At 39.7% G+C, this 20,152-nt stretch overlaps 1 protein-coding gene across 3 annotated transcripts; it reads right to left on the minus strand.

Annotated features, from left to right (window-relative positions):
- Nucleotides 1-1,706: 1,706 nt before the first annotated feature.
- On the minus strand, nucleotides 1,707-13,962 carry LOC137017211 (kinesin light chain-like). 3 transcript variants are annotated; one of them, XM_067381217.1, is made up of 14 exons: nucleotides 13,344-13,962; nucleotides 13,094-13,189; nucleotides 12,576-12,671; nucleotides 12,472-12,494; nucleotides 12,191-12,390; nucleotides 11,877-12,102; nucleotides 11,017-11,104; nucleotides 7,156-7,257; nucleotides 6,328-6,501; nucleotides 5,865-5,964; nucleotides 5,534-5,577; nucleotides 5,378-5,445; nucleotides 4,944-5,052; nucleotides 1,707-3,470 (listed from the first exon to the last, which is right to left on the minus strand). In XM_067381217.1, the coding sequence occupies exons 1-14, from the start codon at nucleotides 13,737-13,739 to the stop codon at nucleotides 3,456-3,458; spliced, it is 1,737 nt and encodes a 578-aa protein (XP_067237318.1). In that variant the 5' UTR covers nucleotides 13,740-13,962; the 3' UTR covers nucleotides 1,707-3,455. The 3 variants fall into 3 exon arrangements, with proteins under 3 accessions (XP_067237318.1, XP_067237317.1, XP_067237319.1); XM_067381216.1 differs by having other exon boundaries at nucleotides 5,525-5,577; XM_067381218.1 differs by lacking the exon at nucleotides 12,576-12,671 and having other exon boundaries at nucleotides 5,525-5,577.
- Between the last annotated feature and the right edge of the window lie 6,190 nt (nucleotides 13,963-20,152).

Genomic DNA, 20,152 nt, shown 5'->3' on the forward strand with positions numbered 1-20,152 from the left:
CTCCCTCTGAACGAAGTCCAATCTGATAGTTCTCAGAAAATTAACTGTAACTTAGTGAATACTAATCCCAAAAAAATCATACTTATGTCTAAAAAAACGTTAAAATGTCAGGTTTTAAATCGCGTAAGTCAAATCAAAAACAAACATTCTATGTTTATGTAATGGGTATGAAAAGAGACACATATCATAAATCCGTGATACAGCTCATTATCCACTAATGCGGCCACGCCCACGGAGCGAGCGCTATTCAGACGCAAATTCTGAGTCAATACAGGCATATATCGTCTCAATCATGTATTGTCTTGAAAAGTGTTTATCTGGATATAAAAGCCATGGTTAGTGAACTCTGGAAGACATGCAGTTATTTCCTGATGTATTTTCTTCTAAAGATGTATTTTAGATGAGTTTTTGTTTTTTTAGCGCCCTCCGGCTGCAGTATGAATTGAAAACACCATTCATGGAATAGCCTCTTCTTCTTTTAGATGTATTTGTGGACTAAAGGTGTTCAGAGCACCCTCCGACTGCAAGTATGAATTGAAAACACCAGCGCTCATAGTGATGATAATGAATATTAAATAAATATAACTTCTCTGTATAGAAAATTAACAAACCTATGAGAATCCAATATTTCTCCAAATGTGCATGCTTTTAAACTAAAAGCCTATATTCAGACTCTTTGCATCACAGAAATACATTATATTTTAAAGTATAATATAAAACCATTATTTTATATTGTAATAATATTTTCCTGTATGTTTCATATACCATGATGAGCTTGAGCATCACAGAAGGTTTTTTTTCACAGCCTACCTGACTGAAAGGCCTCATTAATATGCAAGTCATTTCAGCTCATTAGTATTCAATTCTTTTGTCTTCTCAGGTGACAATGGCCCATTTTCAGTGGTGATTCACGCCTCCACGCATACTGTGTTTCTTGGCAAAAAGTGTCTTACAAAACCTAAATCAATATATTGTTTTATATAAAAAAGTAGGAAGGATCATTTTTACATAATTTTAAAGCAAAAACTCTAGTCTACAACATACAATACAAAGTAATATTGTAATCACAGATTTAATATAGTTTTTTTGGCCTTATTTCAGTGACTTAAGTTTTTTGTTTTTTCAATAACCACGCATAAACGTTATTCCTTCAAAAATGCAAACATGTACATACATGTTCCTCACATGTTATGGTAGCCTAGTTTGTGCTGAATACAGTGTAATGACACTCATGTCATTAATATGTTTATGAACAACTGAAAAAAGCACAAAATGTCAAGGCATGTCAAAACTTCTCCAGGCCCCAAATCAGCCTCAGACTCCAGAGGGTTAATAAAATTGATTTTATTACACTTGTGTCTTCCTTGTGCTGATAATACAGAAGAGGCTATACAAGTTAGCAATCTCATCAATCTTTCAGATAAATCAGCTGACCAACTGATCCACTTTACATTAATTCTAAATGATCGAACAGCCTACTGTTGGGAGTGTTCTCATATTGCCAAGGTAAAAGACCTTGACTGCTTTCCTGAACTAGGAGAAGGTGGAAGTGGTCATCTGGTGTATTCATAAACACACAGTGAAGTGTGACCCAAAAATCACAACATCAGCTGTGACGAGTACCAGTCCCTATTTTACTTGGCGTCTTTGGATAATCGAAAGTAAATTCACAATAATAACTATTATCTTTTTAAAGCTGATTTACAGCAGAATTTGATTGTGTCTTATATTTGATGATGTTTGCATTATTGATTCTGTTACTTTCCTGTTTATTATTGTGAAGCTGCTTTGAAACAATTTGTTTTGTATAAAGCACTATAGAAATGTAGGTGGTCTTGATTTGACTTCAGTTCAGACTGGCGATTTTGTGGCTGGCATGATACTCTGCAACATTGGGTCCCTAATGAACAGATATTTGAACTAGAATACAAGAATAATCAAATATCTAAATTAAATCACAACCAAAATCTTTATTAGATTCTGAAAGATTATGTGTATTTTCTTTATCTTTAGTTAGATGCATTTACATTGTGACTGTGCCTCAGATGCAATCAACTCTTGTGTTTGTAAAGGTGTGAACCAAATGGCCCATACTAGGGGTTGCACGACTACTGATTTCTGCTAGTTGATATCTTATCAAAATAATACTAGAGTTACTCAACTACTCGTGGTTCATGCTACTGTAAATAAAAAGACATTACATAGTTCTTTTAAATGTTTATTAATTCATAGCCTAATGCAACAATTATAAGTAAACTCTCAAAACATTATAATTATGACATTACATATTTTAATTTACATGTAACATGCAGAGTAAAGCCAAATAAACTCACGATAACCCGGGTTGCCTCAACAGACAATGATCATGTATAGACGATAGCCAGAGATATTGTCAAAAGCATCAAATATTGGCAATATTAAGACGATTTGGCATTTCCAATTATTGTAAGCCTGTTATATTCTTCTAGTCTATTATTATTACTATTAGATTAGGCTACTTTTATTATTAAATTAATATTAATGAACTTGCCCCGCAATAATTTCATAGTGCATCACATAACTGACGTGCTCCGAGGATAATAAAAGATTAGGATATTAGCTCATCTTTGAAAATGTTTTAAACATTTTTTTTAAGTCTATTATACAATGAATTATAGGCCTATAATTACAATTATTAATAGTCTATAATATTTCCTAACACTGACTGCAGTCATCAATGAAAATTAAGAGCTACTTCAAGCACTGAAAATAACCTAACACGAAATACTATTATTCTAATTTGTTTCACTATATACGGGCTACAAGAAAAATAATGGATATACCGTTATCAGCGTTATAGCCTACCGACCGAGGTTAAGCTTTCACCGACATAACTCTTGTGCAAAGCTTGCATGTTGCTTCTTGTGTAATATCCATTGGCCCCGCTTTTTGATTTAAAACACAAAGATTTACAATATTGTGACGTATCACACACTGATACCTCACAATATTGTATCGATGTCAGTGTGTCACACACCGACACACTGACATCAATGCTGAAGAACTGTGCTACACTACTACCTTCAATAAATTCTTCTTCCCACAAGAACTCTGGTAAAGCTTACTTATTTTATGTACAGTATTAGAGAAATCTAATACATTGGCGAGCCACCCCAAAAGACTGCTCAGCCAAATACAGTAAAATCTAACAATTCTAAATCAGATTTGCAGTCTAAATGCAGTGATCACTTGAAAACTGGAGTTAATTTAAATCAACAAGGAAGTCAGAGCAATACAGCAATACAGCAGGACATAGCCGATATTAATAGAGATATTAAAGCAATAAGCTGACTGATTTGATCATGCATGTAGTTTGATCTGCATTAGAAGGTTGGTTGACAGTGGAGCAGTTTGGTGTGGATTTTAACTGCAATTGTACAGATCCACATTACTGGAACTCAAATCTCTTTCAGACGTCAGCTGCTCAGACTCTGAATATAAGAAAAAACATAAAGAGAGAGACACACAAAACAACAAATGAATGTGAGCTGAAAGTGTGAGAGGAAACAATGGACCAGCATTGTTATTTGCATTCATGGGACCTAAACTGAAATAAAATTACATTCAGTTTGTTATATAATACAGTGAAATCAGCTTCTGTGACTCATCATTAAAGCTTTTCATTGCCTGATGCACAAACACTGTGTTTTGTTAAAGGTTTCTGTATCTGATCAAGAGTCCAGTGTAACACTTTTCCGAACCAGAATCATTCAGAAACACTTAAAAAATGTGTTTGCCTCATCGGCCATGACAAAAACTGCAATTTACATGTTTAAATGATTTCAGAGAGAACCCTTACTAAACCAGTCTAGATCATCTCATATTTCAACACAAAATAAGCACAAAACAAGAGAATTTGTCATAATGAAAATGAAGCCTATTTTAAAGAACACTGACATAATTTTAAGGCAGCGGCTAGCATATTTTCTTAGCAATAGATGCTATTTACACTAAGTGACTAAAGCAGCATTTTATAGTGATATTCTATTTACACTAGGTGAAATAAGCGATAGATTCTATTTACACCATGTAAAAAGTATCAGTTCTTTGCAATAAGTGTAGTAATTAGATGCTACCTATACTTTATATTGGCAGATACTATTTGCACATCAGTATTTTTTTACAGGATGCAATAATATCATAGAGTGTAACTGATTATATTTACGCCTGCCCGATAAACACTTTTTATATTATTAAACACTTCTTTGCAGTTTATTTCCACTTTTAGAACATTACTTTTATTTTTACTGAAAATAAATGCAAGCGCGATCATGTTAAAAGCCAGGTCTGTGAGCCATACTCGCTACTGCTGCGCCACTGAAGATGTTGAATTCTGTGTGTCTTTTTTAAAACTTTAGTGGCCCAACCAGACATTGATGGGCAGAGCTAGATCATCATTGTAATGTGAATAAAAATATAATTGTAAGGTTTTCATATTTTATGGCAGGATCTGCTGTACTGCCTTTAATTAATGCTGATAAAACTAATAAAAGCTAACAGTTTAATGGGCCTAAAACCAGCTTTTATTATTAGTAGTAGTATTATTATTGTTACTATTATTCAAAACATAAGCCTAAGTTCTCATTTCTTTTTTGGATTTTGGGTTAAAAACTGATCTGGGCGTATTCTTGTGAGACCCTGACACATGCAAACATACACAAATAAAGATCAAAACATACTAAAATAAATAAATAAAAGCATCTTGTGTGATATGATCAGTGTAAACTAAGAGATGATAATGCTAATGAAATGGGTTGAGCTTTATTAATGCTGCACTGAATGAGGCCGGAACGATGCATCAACATCACTAATGAGCTGCAAAAACATCTCCAAACAATAAGCAGCAGGAAAAGGCATGAGAGAACTGACAGACAGACAAATGACAAGTGAGGTTTGTTCTGTACCTGTTTGTGGGATCTTTTGGCACATTCTTCCAGCATGTCTGCGGCCTTCATCTTGCCCTGTTTGCGGTACAGAGCGGCTAGATTCCTCAGCGTCGCATTTATGGCCGGACTGCAGACAAAATAACACATCCAGTGAGGAGGGATATGAAAACAAGAGAACAACTTATGAAAAAAAAAAAATTAAACAAATCTCAGGGGGGAAAAATTAATAGGCTTAATTTTCTTTCTCCAGGATAATATTTCTTGTTTTATTTATTTAGATTTGGCGGTGTCATGACATTTTGACCCATTCATGTCTGGTTAAAAACATGGCAATTCGGGACTCTGTGGCAATGTCTTATCTGGTGATTTGTGATCATTACTAGATGTGTCTGTCTGGTTTATGACAACAAAAAATTACTAAGGAATGAGGAACAAGGTTTGTGATGTGGTACCTGTTGACTTTTCTGGCTTTGTCCCAGCTTCCATATTCTTCATACGCTGTGTTGCCTCTGTGTTTCTCCTGAATATCAGCAGAAAGACAGTTTGAATGACAGCAGTCGCAGAGAAACACAAACACTAATTTCATCCACAACACACACCTTGCTCACCTCTTCTCTTTCTTCAGCATGCATCCAGATGGGTTTGTTTTCAGCTGGAAACAGACACACAAGTAACATCATTACCCATCAAAGCCACATGATTGGGCCATCTTTCAAAAGGAATGTAAATGTAACATAAGCAAATAACATTGCAAACATCCACATCTTATAATGCTTGTAGTCTTCACATCTTAGCTTGATTTAAAAGATTTTATTAAAGAAAGCCCCTTCACACACCTTCTCAACATTGTGTGGGCCGTACTCCTGTTTCTACTTTACTGATCGATCAAATAAAGGCAAAATGGCACAAATATTAAACAAACAAAAAAATAAAGCTCACCATTTACTAATCCAAACTCCTTCTCATGAGCAGAGGTCAGAATCTCTTTGTAAAGAATCTCGGCTTCTTTTTTTTTGTCTTGTTTCAGAAAACAGGATGCCTGCAAAGAATAGAGGACTATTTCACTGCTGTCATGTTATGAAGACTGAATGGAATAAATGTGATTATGGCTGATGATTCGACAGGTACGAAGATCTCGTTGTGCATGAGGGTGGAGAACAACCAATGGCTGATAAAAGAACAAATATAGAATAAAGAACTACAGTCTTGAGTTTAAGAACCCATAATTCGTCACAACTGAGAGTTCAACACCACAGAAACAAGACAAGTTTTAGTGTAAATAATGATATATTCCTCTTTTATATGGTTTTACATAATGAGGGTTAATTAATTGAGAGGGACACTTATCAAGTGTTTTGTTAAATGTGGTCTACAGAACCTAAAAGCGGTTTGACAAACTAACCAGGTTGTTCTTGGTTTTGACCACGTTGTGGTCATCTGGACTGAGTTTGCATTCATAGATCTTCAGAGCTCTGCGGTAATAATGCTCGCCCTCCTCGTACTTGCCCTGATTCAGACACAACAGTGCCAGATTATTCAACTGCTTCGCCACATCAGGATGATCCTTCCCCAACACCTGTAATAAAGACAGAGAGACAGACAGGTCAATAGTGTCCTTCATTCATGTGGTCTGTGTATAATGACTGTAAACTGTATAATTGAGTGCTAATTGCCTAGTTTCCTGTTTCTTGCATCACTCTGCGCTCTCTTTCTTCTGACATGTTAAATTTTTCTCACTTACGTCAATATTTCTGCTTCATGTCAAGGTCCTAATAATTATTAATACTTATTTGATTTTCTTGTATAATTGTATCATTACTGTATTTTATACAATTTGAGGCTATTCATTCTAAGTGAAAAGCTGAATCCACTGTTCTTACACTAGGCTTCATTTGCGGGTTTGTCTGGCTCAACCAGTCAGAGTTTAATTACAAACAACAAAACATAATTGTGTTATTGAACTGGTGACCAGAAACATAAGTGCTATTTAAAATCATTAAATGAAATAGCATAGTCTTTTTGTGCTTATTATTGACTTGCTTCTTTAAGTTATTAAGTGTTTCATGGCACAATGAATTTTGAGGAATTGTTTCTGATTTTACACTGAACACCCTCTGCTGGTGTTCAGTGTAACATTTCTCATGAATACTGAAGGCTCAATATGACGTTTATGGGTGGATGAACCTGCAGTTTTAAGGAGGGATGATGTGGTGACAAGAATTTCACTGACCTTCTCTCGAATGTCCAGGGCTTGTTTACACAGTGGTTCGGCATCCTTATGCTTGCCTCGTTTCCCATATAGCACAACCAGATTATTGAGAGTTGCTGCCACCTGAAAAACAAAGACACACAATCCTGATGAGATACAGTCACTTTACAATGACAGTACATGTATAATCATGTATTAATACCTAAATTAAATACTAATTAAAGGGTTAGTTCACCCAAAAATGAAAATTCTGTCATTAATTACTCACCCTCATGTCATTCCACACCCGTAAGACCTTACACAAATTAAGATATTTTTTAAGAAATCTGATGGTTTACTGACCAAAGTGCTGTACATGAGTGAAATAAACAAAAACAACAATAATAATGATAAAAAATAATAATTAAACATAACAAAAGCAATAATTAAATATAGCTGCGAGCAGCGATGGCGGGCCCAAGCTGGTGGCACCGTCACCCCGGTGGCTTCAGGGCAACTGTGCACAGTGGGCAATAGGCATTTAAAATGGTTAAACATCAAAGGACTATGTCAAATTCACACCACATTTACTGCACTATAAGGTGGCGCTATAGAGCCCCTCTTCCCTGCCTGTTTCTAAGGCTTTGCCCATGTCTACTGGATAACAATCCTGATGTGTGTGTGTGTGTGGAGTTTCAAACAATTTGAAGCATGCTAAGAGTCTCAAAAGCATCCAAAATGAATATTAAAGTTTGATGCATTGCCAAGGTAACTGTGTTTGAGATCACGATTTTTTTCAAAGGTCTACATCTGTCATGTTTTGATATTATTCAAATGAAGTTTGAAGCAAATCGGGTAAAAATATGACGGTGATCTCAAAGCATGCTGAAAGTAACACATTTCCTGCTCCCAGTTGGTGGCGCTATAACTTTGATTCATAATAGTCACATCCATGTGATCAGCCTTGAACAACGAACACACAGCCGAAGATTCATCAAAATCAATTAATGTATGCAGAAGTTATAACACTTTGTTTCCCTTTTCTTGCCATAAATTCGTTGCCTCGCCACGGCCAAACCGTTTGAGATATCCAACATCTGTTGTTGCAATTTAACAACTTCAATGTGTTAGCACTAAGTTAAAAAAGTTTGGTGTAAATTGTATAAACCCTGTAGGAGTAGTAGTATAAAATTCATAGCCTGTTTTTTTCAGAATCAAAAAATTAACATTCAAACCAAAATAGCTGACTTCCTGTTGAGGTCTATATACCGAGTTTCATACTAATACGTGCAAGTGTGTTTAATAAATTGACCAAGTTTTCGGACTTTGTTCAAGGGGGCGCTGTCGAGCCCCCTGCCACGCACCAGCCTCTGCGGCCGCAGATTCCAATGTGTGTGCAAATTTTCATTTCACCATTCCATTGGCTTGGGCCCTAACAAATATTAAAGGCTAAATAAAACAAACAAGTTTTAAGAAGAGATTTATAAACTGATAAGAAAGGAGCTGCTCTAAGATGGCCAGGCAAGCTATTCCACAAATCAGTTTTTATACACTGCTGTGGATAGGCATCATGACCTTTTTGGAGAGTATCATATAAGACAGAAACCTCTGGTAAGCAACATAGTAAGAAAGTGGCAGTCATGAGATATTAATAAGAAAAGCACAAATACAACACCCTTCAGTCTAATTATGATAGTCAATTTTTGCTGCATCATAAAATAAACCAGGATAAGTGTTAATAAATACATTCATTTATAACGTGAGTTAAAAACGGCTCACTTTTTGGCAGGTATTGCATTAAAGTCGCCCTTTTTATTCATGCAGTTATAACTGCATTACTAATGATTTATAATGCATTTGTAAATGACTTATTACTCATTAACAAACACCTTTATAAACCCTTTACAAAGGGAACCTTAATGTAAAGTGTTACCAAAAAATGCTTTATTTCAAAAAGTAAGCAAAGCTGAAAAAAGCTCGAAGCAACAACAGTGGATACATGTTTTTCTAATGTTAGCCGGCTATCTAAGAAAACTCCAAGATTATGTACACAGTTTAAATTTAAAGCAGATAGATTACCCAGATAACCTAAAGAAAGCAAATAGAGAGAAAAGAGCGATGGTGCCAAAATGGAGCCCTGAGGGAGTCCAGATTCAAGGGGAGCAGCAGAGGAGGTTAAATTGATTAAATGATTAAATTTCATCTAATCTACTTAATTAAACGCTGATACATCTGAGATGCTTTTGAAAGAATTTTCACCAAAAGGTTGCTCACCTGTCTAATAAAACGAGGCCAGCACAAATATGACATAATTGAAAGGCGACACAATGACACGGGCCGTTACACTGGTTAAAATTGCTGTTTCTCTGAATTTAAACATAGATGGAAGCATTTGGGATAATGTAAAAGTACACAAGACAACAAAATATAACATTATTTTAGTGGATTTTGGATATTTTAATTGTCTTAATCTAATTGCCTTTAACACAGCTCAAAAACATTTAATTACCATTATATGCATTTATTAAATACCAAAGCAAAGCTGGTAACACTAAACTAATCATTGTTATATAGTTCAACATGGTTAGTCTTATTGTTTTCTTGATTTACTGTGAGTAACATGTTTGTATCATATGCCTCAGAGACAATGCTATTTTGTCAAGTGATTAACAACATAGCATTATCAGAAAAATCGGACCCACTTTATATTAAGTGGCCTTAACTAATATGTACTTACATTTCAATTAATCATTTGATACAATGCACTTTGTGTACATACATGTTTTTAAATTGTGCTTATATTTTAAAAACACCTGCATGTAATTACATCTGTAATTAATTTATGTAATTACATTTATAATTACACTGTTGACCCATCCCTTACACCTTACCCCACCCTTAAACCTACCCATACCACCAAAGCTTTCCCTAACCTTACCCGTACCCCACCTCAATAGCTGAAAAAGTGTTTTGCAATTCAATATGAACCCAATAAGTACATTGTACTTATTTTTTGATGTAAGTACATAGTAGTTAAGGCCACTTAATATAAAGTGGGACCGAAAAATCTTTATTTGTAGAAACAGTAATACAGCATTTTCTCCACAATACTATATATATTTAAAATTAACTGCATGCCATTTAGCAGCACAAGTCATCCAGCTTTTATTAATATAATATTGTAATATCAATCTAGCTTACTGCTGTGTGCAACAAGTGTCTCATACCAGCCACCGAGCGAACGCACAGAGTAACATTAACAACTTTCAACACATGCAAACATATTTTTACTATGACGGTTTTGATCATAAGAAAAACAGCACTGCGTTACCTCACAATTTTAATTCATCAGGAAAAAGTGACCTGCATGAGCAGTAATTCAGCACTTGCAGCTATTTTATTGGAATGAAATAAAATAATGAGAATTTAGGTCATCAAAAGTAACTGCCACAAAGTTCAGGGAAGAATATGATCTTCCCTGTTCGGGGAAGAAGGAGCTCAGAGGTTAAACGTAACTTTAATCGTAACATAAACAACAAAATGATAGAAGCGGCAGTGGCTGACTGTGGCATATAAGCAAAATTAAAGCAGCAACGTAAAATGTCCCAGGCTCTAAGACTAATACTCTGAAGACACAAGGAAAGAAAGTGAGGAAAGGAAACAAGGATGCACAAATTAGAAATGAGAAGCACCCATCAAGCTATGCCTTTGTTATTGTTTTGAAAAGTGACCTCTAGCAGCAAAACCTACATAATGTGCTTTTAAAGTCTTTATAAATTTGTATATATATACCTTTATAACAAAAATATTCTTTCTAGCATCTCCTTTGTTGCCATTTCCTACACACAAATGACAGTAAATAATTTCACATGAAATGCTGAAATCAAGATTTATTTCACTTACTGCAGGATGGTCTTTCCCAAGTGTCTTCTCTCTGATGGAGAGAGCATCATTCAGCAAGTGAACAGCTTCTTCATATTTATTCTGATCCCTGAGACAGACAAACAGAGAGAGATTGGATTGGATGACACCTCATAAATATTGCATCACAAATCAAGTGAAAGAAGTTTACCCAGTTAAGTCACATGTGGTACAGCGTTTTATAGTGAATATGGAAGATTTGTGTTTTTTGTAAAAAGAGACTATTAATAATTTATTTTGGGAGTGTCCCAAGACCCAAATGTTTTGGAAAGAACTCAGTATTTACTTACAAAGAAAAGCTATGACACTTGTTAACTTAGAAGAAATTGATGTTATGCTAAAATGTTTTTTTTCATTTGATGGTGATAAAAGTATTCTGTTTATATTTGATTTAACTATTATAAATGCCCGTTACTATATTCATAAAGTCAAATTGAATGAAAAAATGCCCAATTTTGAAGAATTTAAAATAGATATTAAAATATATTTAGAGACAATATCCAAAAGCAAAAACTTGAAAGCAATAAAAACGATGCAGTTGTTTAATAGATAAAATTTTTTCATGTAAAATGCCCTTTTTTACTTTTATTTCTCTTCCTCTCATTTTCTCTTTTTTGCTTTTTGTTTTACCTCTTACATGTATGGTTATATGTTCTCTTGTTTGTAAACTATGTTTTGTTCTTGTTAATATTCAATAAAAAAAGATTTTTTTTTATATTCAGTTTTTATATTTTTTATATTTGTTAATATTCAATAAAAAAAAAGAAAAGAAAGTTGCATTTCTTCATTACACGACAAACCCATGCTCATCCTCACCCAGTGAAGCAGGGCTTTTCTCTCACCTGTATATGAGCGCCAGTATGTTGAGCATGGTGGCCACATCTGGGTGGTCATGTCCAGAGGTTTTCTCCAGATCCTCCAAAGCCTGTTTGCAGAGCGGCACGGCTATGTCATACTGGCCCTGACTTGCGTACTGGATCACCAGTTTATGGAAGATTCTGAGGCGGATGGCCTCATAGCTGCCCTGCTGAGAGGTGGCTGATGATACACTGTTGTCTTGGTGCTGCACTGCAGAGGTCAAAGTTCAAAGGCAAGGTTAGTGTGACAGGGCAGACATCAGCTCACATGTGAGGGTTCAACAGTGACATTCACATACATTCTTGAAGGTGCTCCTCCTCATCGTTGGAAAGGGGATCATTCAGAGGGTCAAGGACAGACAGATCTTCTCCAGACTCACTGTTTTGGACGATGTCCTGCATCTTCTTCCAGACTCTGAACTGCAGGTTGCCCAAGTAACGTGACACATCAATCAAAGCTCCAGAAGCCATCTGTGGATCCGGCTGTGAGATCTGGACTCTGGAAGAACATTCAGGAGTCAGAACTGCAGTGGCTTTGGATCAGAAGCAGAGAGACCAGAGACACCAGCAGATAACTCACCTTTCCATTAAGACTGGAAACTTCTGCAAAACAAACACACCATTAATCATCAAGAACTCAATCAACCATCAATCAATCAATCAATCAATGATGTGAAATCAGACCTTCAGAAAGCAGATGTCATTGTCTTTCATCATCTCCTCCATGTCTCTGATTGTGTGTGAAAGAGCTGAGATGTGTCTGTTCATCTCTTCCAGCTTCTGTGTGTGTGTGTGTGTGTGTGTGCATTTTTGTGACATATCAGGACACAAATTTGTATAATGACATGGGCATGACATAGGTATTACAAGAAGAGGGTGATAAAAAGGCTTATAAATCAAACAGAATGAGTGTTTGTGAGAAAGTAAAAGTGTGCAGTTTCCTGTGATGGTTAGGTTTAGGGGTAGGGGTAGTGTAGGGGGAAGAGAAACTACTGTTTGTACAGCATAAAAACCATTACGCCTATGGAATGTCCCCACAATTCACAAAAAAAAACAAACCTGTGTGTGTGTGTGTGTGTGTGTGTGTGTGTGTGTGTGTGTGTGTGTTTGTATTCCAATCAGTTAACATGCAATTATGTCAGACAACCCATATCAGATGTTCTAATCAAATTTTCAAATATGTCAAAAGAATTGATCCTCACCATGATGTTTTGAAATGTTTTCTCAAACTCTCCTTTAATGTTTTCATTGTGTTTCAGTTTCTCTTGTAAGGACTTCAGTGCTGTATTGAGCTCCTCCTGCAATTTAAAGAGCAAATCTATAAGACACCAGAGATTTATGTATTATTGTGTATGTAAAATATAATAATTCCAAAACGGTTGCAAAGAAAATTGTATATTTATGATATACAACATATATAATTTTTTATCCCCAGATATAAATCTGTCTTACCTTATATGATGAAACCACTTCACTGATGGGTCTGAATGTGTGATTGTCATGTTTCTCTGAAGTCAAGCACACTAAACACACAGGCTGTTTGTCCTCCAGACAGAAGAGTTTGAGATTCTTACTGTGTAAACTGCAGATCTCCTCAGATCCTGATGAACGCCTCTCATTTCTCTCCTTCAGGAACGACTCACACAAGTTTTTTAACACAAGATTATTTGGAGGATCATCTCTTGAGGATCTTCTCCTGCAGACAGGACACTCCTGGGTATTCTTGGTTCTCCAGAACTGTTGAAGACACTCTTTACAGAAACTGTGATTACATGATAGAAGAACAGCATCCTTTAAGATGTCAAAACACATGGGGCAAGAAAAATCATCGACAGATAGTGAATCCATTTTCACCGTTTCAGCAATCTGACTTTACATTCACTTTCTGAACGAGGTTGCAAAAAGATCACAAAGATCTGTTATCTGTTCAGAAACAAACTTCTCAAAAATCCTTCTTGAAAAAGTTTTTCTTTGTTCTCCACTGAGTCTTTTGTACTTTTGTCAAGACACTAAGAGAAATGAGAAATAATAAGACAATTGCTTCCTGGTAAGTGTTCTAAGAGGGTGGAGTTTCTGCACCTGAATCATCTTGTCTCGTGTTTTTAATTGTTTGTCTGCCTTATTTAATGCTGGAAGGTGATTTAAAATGTTAATGATTATCAACCATTGGACATCTGATCTTTAGGACTTTAGTATATGGATACATATGACATGTTTTTATAATTATATTTGAAAATCTCTATTTTTATACCAGACACAAGAGTGATCAACCAGTGATGTGTCCACACTACAGGGTCTAACACTGAAGCAGTGTTAAAGTTAATGAGATTATTAAGTGATTAATTAAGTGATGGTTGACCGTTAGTGGTGACACCTGATGCTAATAAGTAGAATCATTGAAGGAAAGAGAAACAACAAAAACAGGAAAAAGATCATATTTTCTCTGGCCATGACAAATGTGCTTTACAAACACAAAGTTGGAGCAGCCAGAGATCTGTTGGATTTACATGTGAATTCATCCGCTTTTCCCGAAATACATGAAAGTAAGTGAGTCGGTGAACTGGGGAAGAATAGAGTAAACAAAGTTACTTGCACAATGTGTTTCTTATATGAATAAAACGTGTCGTCTAATTATAATGGAAAGGATTGTTATTGCCACTTCTATAGACATCAGTGTGTAAATGTGTTGTTTTGTTTTACATCATGTGGTTGAAAACACTGTATATTTGTGATATGAAACGCGTTGAGCGTGTCCGACAAGCACATTTGAATTTGGCAATTGATCACGTGATGCGCTGAACGTTCTAATCACACCAGTGTGATCGTACGCTCCAGGGACCAGCCAAGACTGATCACACCGGTGTGATCGTACACGTCAAAGAGTTAACCCTTAAAGACCTAGAGCATTTTGGGGGCTCCTGACTGATTCTTTTCTAACCCATTCTAGCAGTCAGCATCAAGTGCCATATATCATTTTAAACAGGACAACTTGAAGTTTCAGTTTAGATCATTTAAAGTCCCAATTTTACATTTATTTTGTCTGAGAATGGATCGAATTTAAAAAAAAAAAAAAAAAAATCTGGTGTTTTTCACTGTAAACTTACACAAAATCTCCTGAAGTTTGGATTTTTTCTTTTAAAAAGTTATATTTGGATGTTTTAAACTTTCAGATGAAATTTTGTCTAAATGTAGCAATCTCTAAGCAAGTTATAGCCATTTGTTACAATATTACTCTAGATAAAACTACAATTGTTACGAATGGAGACTCAGGCAGGAGATCCAAGCGCAGCATTTATTTACAAGTGAGAGTGGTCGTACAGGCAGGGTCAATCAGGAGCGAACAGGAACAGCAAGGAACAGGCAGAATCGTGGTCAAGGAACAGGCAATGATCAGGACAGGCAGATATCACTCACAGGTCGGTATACAAGCAAGAGGTCGAGGCAGGCGGCAGACAGGGATAAACAGGGTAACAGTCCAAACGGTAACAGGCAGAACAGACAGGGAATAAACGCTCAGAAATGACACACAAGGAAATCAAGACTTCGCGGTGAGGTGGTGTGAGTGAAAGTCCTTTATAGTCCTGATAATGAGCTGCAGCTGGGTGTGGTGATTAGTGTGGAGTGATTGTGAAGGCGCGTCCTCGCGACGTAAATGGAACAGCTAGGGAGGGGGGGTGGGTGCATTGGGGACTGGTATGCGGACATGAACAGGGTCCCCAATGCAGGTTCCAGGAACTCGACCACCATGGCGGGTCAGGTGGCTCAGGCGGCCACGGCAGGTCAGGTGGCTCAGGCGGCCACGGCAGGTCAGGTGGCTCAGGCGGCCACGGCAGGTCAGGTGGCTCAGGCGGCCACGGCAGGTCAGGTGGCTCAGGCGGCCACGGCAGGTCAGGTGGCTCAGGCGGCCACGGCAGGTCAGGTGGCTCAGGCGGCCACGGCAGGTCAGGTGGCTCAAGCGGCCACGGCAGGTCAGGTGGCTCAAGCGGCCACGGCAGGTCAGGTGGCAAGGGCGGCCACGGCAGGTCAGGTGGCAAGGGCGGCCACGGCAGTTCAGGGACCGCTGATGACCGCGGCCGTGCAGGGTTCCCACCCACAAACTCCCCACCCCTAGGTATACTGCCCCCCCCCAAAAAGTTCTTGGGGATTTCAGCGGGGCCCGTCGCAGGTTCGTGGGCAAGGGGTTCGGGTGGCGGCGGCAGGGCCAGGCGTGTGGGTGAAGCCGTCAGGGCAAGACTCCTGAGTGGCGTTTGCGGCGCAAGGAGTTTGAGTGGCGCCGGCAGGGCTGGAAGCGTGGATGGCGCCGGCAGGGCTAGAAGCGTGGATGGCGCCGGCAGGGCAAGAAGCACAGGTGGCGCCGGCAGGGCAAGAAGCACAGGTGGCGGCGGCAGGGCAAGAAGCACAGGTGGCGCCGGCAGAGCGAGGAGCACAGGTGGCGCCGGCAGAGCGAGGAGCTTGGGTGGTGCTGGCAGACCGAGGAGCTCGGGTGGCGCCGGCAGGACAAGACGCTTGGACGTAAGAGGGGGAAGAACAGAAGGAGCCTTCTTCCTCCTCCTCCTCCTCTTCCGAGGATGAGGCGATGGTTCACCGACTGGAGCGGTTTCTGGAGCAGACTCACTGGCTGAAGCGGGTTCTGGGGTGGACTCCATGGCTGGAACGCCCCCTACCTCCGTGAGCACCGAAGGGGCGGCCATCTTGCCCGTAGGCACTGGCAAAGCAGCCATCTTGTCCATCGCGTCCAGGGCGCTTGAGTCCATGGCAACTGGTGAGCTTGAGAGCGTTGCAATAGGCGAACTTGAGAGCGTTGCAATAGACGAACTTGAGAGCGTTGCAATAGACGAACTTGAGAGCGTTGCAATAGACGAACTTGAGAGCGTTGCAATAGACGAACTTGAGAGCGTTGCAATAGACGAACTTGAGAGCGTTGCAATAGACGAACTTGAGAGCGTTGCAATAGACGAACTTGAGAGCGTTGCAATAGACGAACTTGAGAGCGTTGCAATAGACGAACTTGAGAGCGAAGCGGCCACCGGGCTTGAGAGCGTAGCGGCCGGCGGGCCTGAGAGCGTAGCGACCGGCTGGCTTGGGTGCGAAGCAGCCACCGGGCTTGGGAGCGAAGCAGCCGGCAGAGGCTTGGGAATGCCAGCCACTCGTGCTGAAGTCAGCGGAGGATCAGCCACACTGGAACGTAGTCCTCTGCGCCCTTGGATAGATCCAGAGACGTGACGTGACTCTGGGCGATCGGCGGAGACGTGACGTGACTCTGGGCGATCGGCGGAGACGTGACGTGACTCTGGGCGATCGGCGGAGACGTGACGTGACTCTGGGCGATCGGCGGAGACGTGACGTGACTCTGGGCGATCGGCGGAGACGTGACGTGACTCTGGGCGATCGGCGGAGACGTGACGTGACTCTGGGCGATCGGCGGAGACGTGACGTGACTCTGGGCGATCGGCGGAGACGTGACGTGACTCTGGGCGATCGGCGGAGACGTGACGTGACTCTGGGCGATCGGCGGAGACGTGACGTGACTCTGGGCGATCGGCGGAGACGTGACGTGACTCTGGGCGATCGGCGGAGACGTGACGTGACTCTGGGCGATCGGCGGAGACGTGACGTGACTCTGGGCGATCGGCGGAGACGTGACGTGACTCTGGGCGATCGGCGGAGACGTGACGTGACTCTGGGCGATCGGCGGAGACGTGACGTGACTCTGGGCGATCGGCGGAGACGTGACGTGACTCTGGGCGATCGGCGGAGACGTGACGTGACTCTGGGCGATCGGCGGAGACGTGACGTGACTCTGGGCGATCGGCGGAGACGTGACGTGACTCTGGGCGATCGGCGGAGACGTGACGTGACTCTGGGCGATCGGCGGAGACGTGACGTGACTCTGGGCGATCGGCGGAGACGTGACGTGAGTCTGGGCGATCGGCGGAGACGTGACGTGAGTCTGGGCGATCGGCGGAGACGTGACGTGAGTCTGGGCGATCGGCGGAGACGTGACGTGAGTCTGGGCGATCGGCGGAGACGTGACGTGAGTCTGGGCGATCGGCGGAGACGTGACGTGAGTCTGGGCGATCGGCGGAGACGTGACGTTGCTCATGGAGATCAGCTGGGACATAGACTGGTGTTGTTGTAATGGTGGCCTCCATTTTGTGAATGTTCTTTGATGCGGCGTCCATTACGTGATCAAGCATGGTGTCGCGTTCTTCTGCGACACCCACAGTAAAGGGAGATCCGCTCAGTAGTAAAGCCTGTTCAATATACTGTTCCAACGTCCCGTTGGGATCATGTATCGCCATGACGGCACTGAGCGGGTCAGATAGTCCACCGCGAAAAAATATCATAAGACACTCCTCGGTAAAGCAGGTCAAATGTGCCAGTTCAATAAAGTCTGTTACATAATCCTCAATGCATCTATCTCCCTGACGGAGACCGATCAACTGGGCGGATGGATTCATGGTGGTAATGACAGGAACACTCACGAAAGCTGCTGGATCTGTGTTGGCGAAGTCTTCTGTTACGAATGGAGACTCAGGCAGGAGATCCAAGTGCAGCATTTATTTACAAGTGAGAGTGGTCGTACAGGCAGGGTCAATCAGGAGCGAACAGGAACAGCAAGGAACAGGCAGAATCGTGGTCAAGGAACAGGCAATGATCAGGACAGGCAGATATCACTCACAGGTCGGTATACAAGCAAGAGGTCGAGGCAGGCGGCAGACAGGGATAAACAGGGTAACAGTCCAAACGGTAACAGGCAGAACAGACAGGGAATAAACGCTCAGAAATGACACACAAGGAAATCAAGACTTCGCGGTGAGGTGGTGTGAGTGAAAGTCCTTTATAGTCCTGATAATGAGCTGCAGCTGGGTGTGGTGATTAGTGTGGAGTGATTGTGAAGTGAGTTCAGGTGATGAGCAATGGAGGATCATGGGAAATGTAGTCCGGGATGTGACAGGAACATGACAGGAACAGATGGTGATCGTGACAACAATATTACTCTTTAGGGATAAACAGGTGTACTTCATTTATTGAAAACGTGTGTCCAAAAAAGACCAGGGAGTAAAATAAATACAAAAAAAACTAAATGTTATACAACAGAACACTAAAGAAAAAGTGACTTATTAGAGAAATATATTTTCAATCTGAACATGAATAAAAACAAATAGTCTTGCAAGTAATGAAAAGAATTAAATTGTTTTGTGCAACGAAAATAAAAACAGTGCAAAGTTTGTTTTTTTTCACAAAATACACAAAATGAGAGGGAAATGTAAGTAGTTCAACTGTAATAATAATGTAAATGATCTTTACAAACTAAGTATTTAGATAATATAACAACCAAATATAGCAGTCCTGTTGCTGTACTCCTCACTAAAAGTGTAACATTTGATTGCACCGGTTCACTGCGAAGAGACACATTTGAAAACATAAACTGCAATAACTTGTATGATGTGAAACTGTTTTATCCTCATTCATGGTTGATGTTATGTCAAAGTCATGCTTTGTAACATAAGTGTTCTCATTTAAATTGGTTATTTTTGTGTTTGATTTCATACACGCAGATACACGCGCACGCAATTACTTTCACTTTGCGCTTATTCATACTTCCAAAAAAACATGATAGTATCTTGGTTCAAATGACCAAAACCTATGTTTATTGTTTGAGATGATGATGGTTTGAACCAATCTGGGCTGTGTTTCCCAAAAGCATCGTAAACTTAAGTTGATCGTAGCTCCATTGAAACCAATGGAGCTACGATCAACTTAGGCGTACAATGCTTTTGGGAAACGCTACCCTGGGCATAGGAGGTGGGACTGGGCATCAACAATAGAGAAACAAACCACATGCATTGCCTTGACAAATCAATGCTGCAGATTTTGATGACGTAACCAGTCTCAGTACGGAGCCTCTGAATGTCAGAATGAGATAAATGCAATATCACTGGAAAGCCAAGAATCTCCTCTTTAAAAGCATACAGATTGGATTAGTGGTTCAAAACTTATTAAACATTTTAGAAAGATAGTTATTTTTGGCCGCCGACGGTCGTCACGGTTTTTGAGAATTAAAACATTAATATCTAAACTTCTGTTAATTCTCAATAAGAGCTTTTGTTGATGTATGACAAAGTCAGACTGATTAGTGCAATAAGTGGAAGTTGTAGTTGTTGTCTCTTTTTTTCTATTCTTGTTGTTTCCTTTTTCTTCAATGATTTTGATTGTTAACAGCAGGTGTTCATCACTAATGGTCAATCATCACTCAA

Source organism: Chanodichthys erythropterus, chromosome 3 (genome assembly GCF_024489055.1).
Source record: "Chanodichthys erythropterus isolate Z2021 chromosome 3, ASM2448905v1, whole genome shotgun sequence".
Taxonomy (NCBI): domain Eukaryota; kingdom Metazoa; phylum Chordata; class Actinopteri; order Cypriniformes; family Xenocyprididae; genus Chanodichthys; species Chanodichthys erythropterus.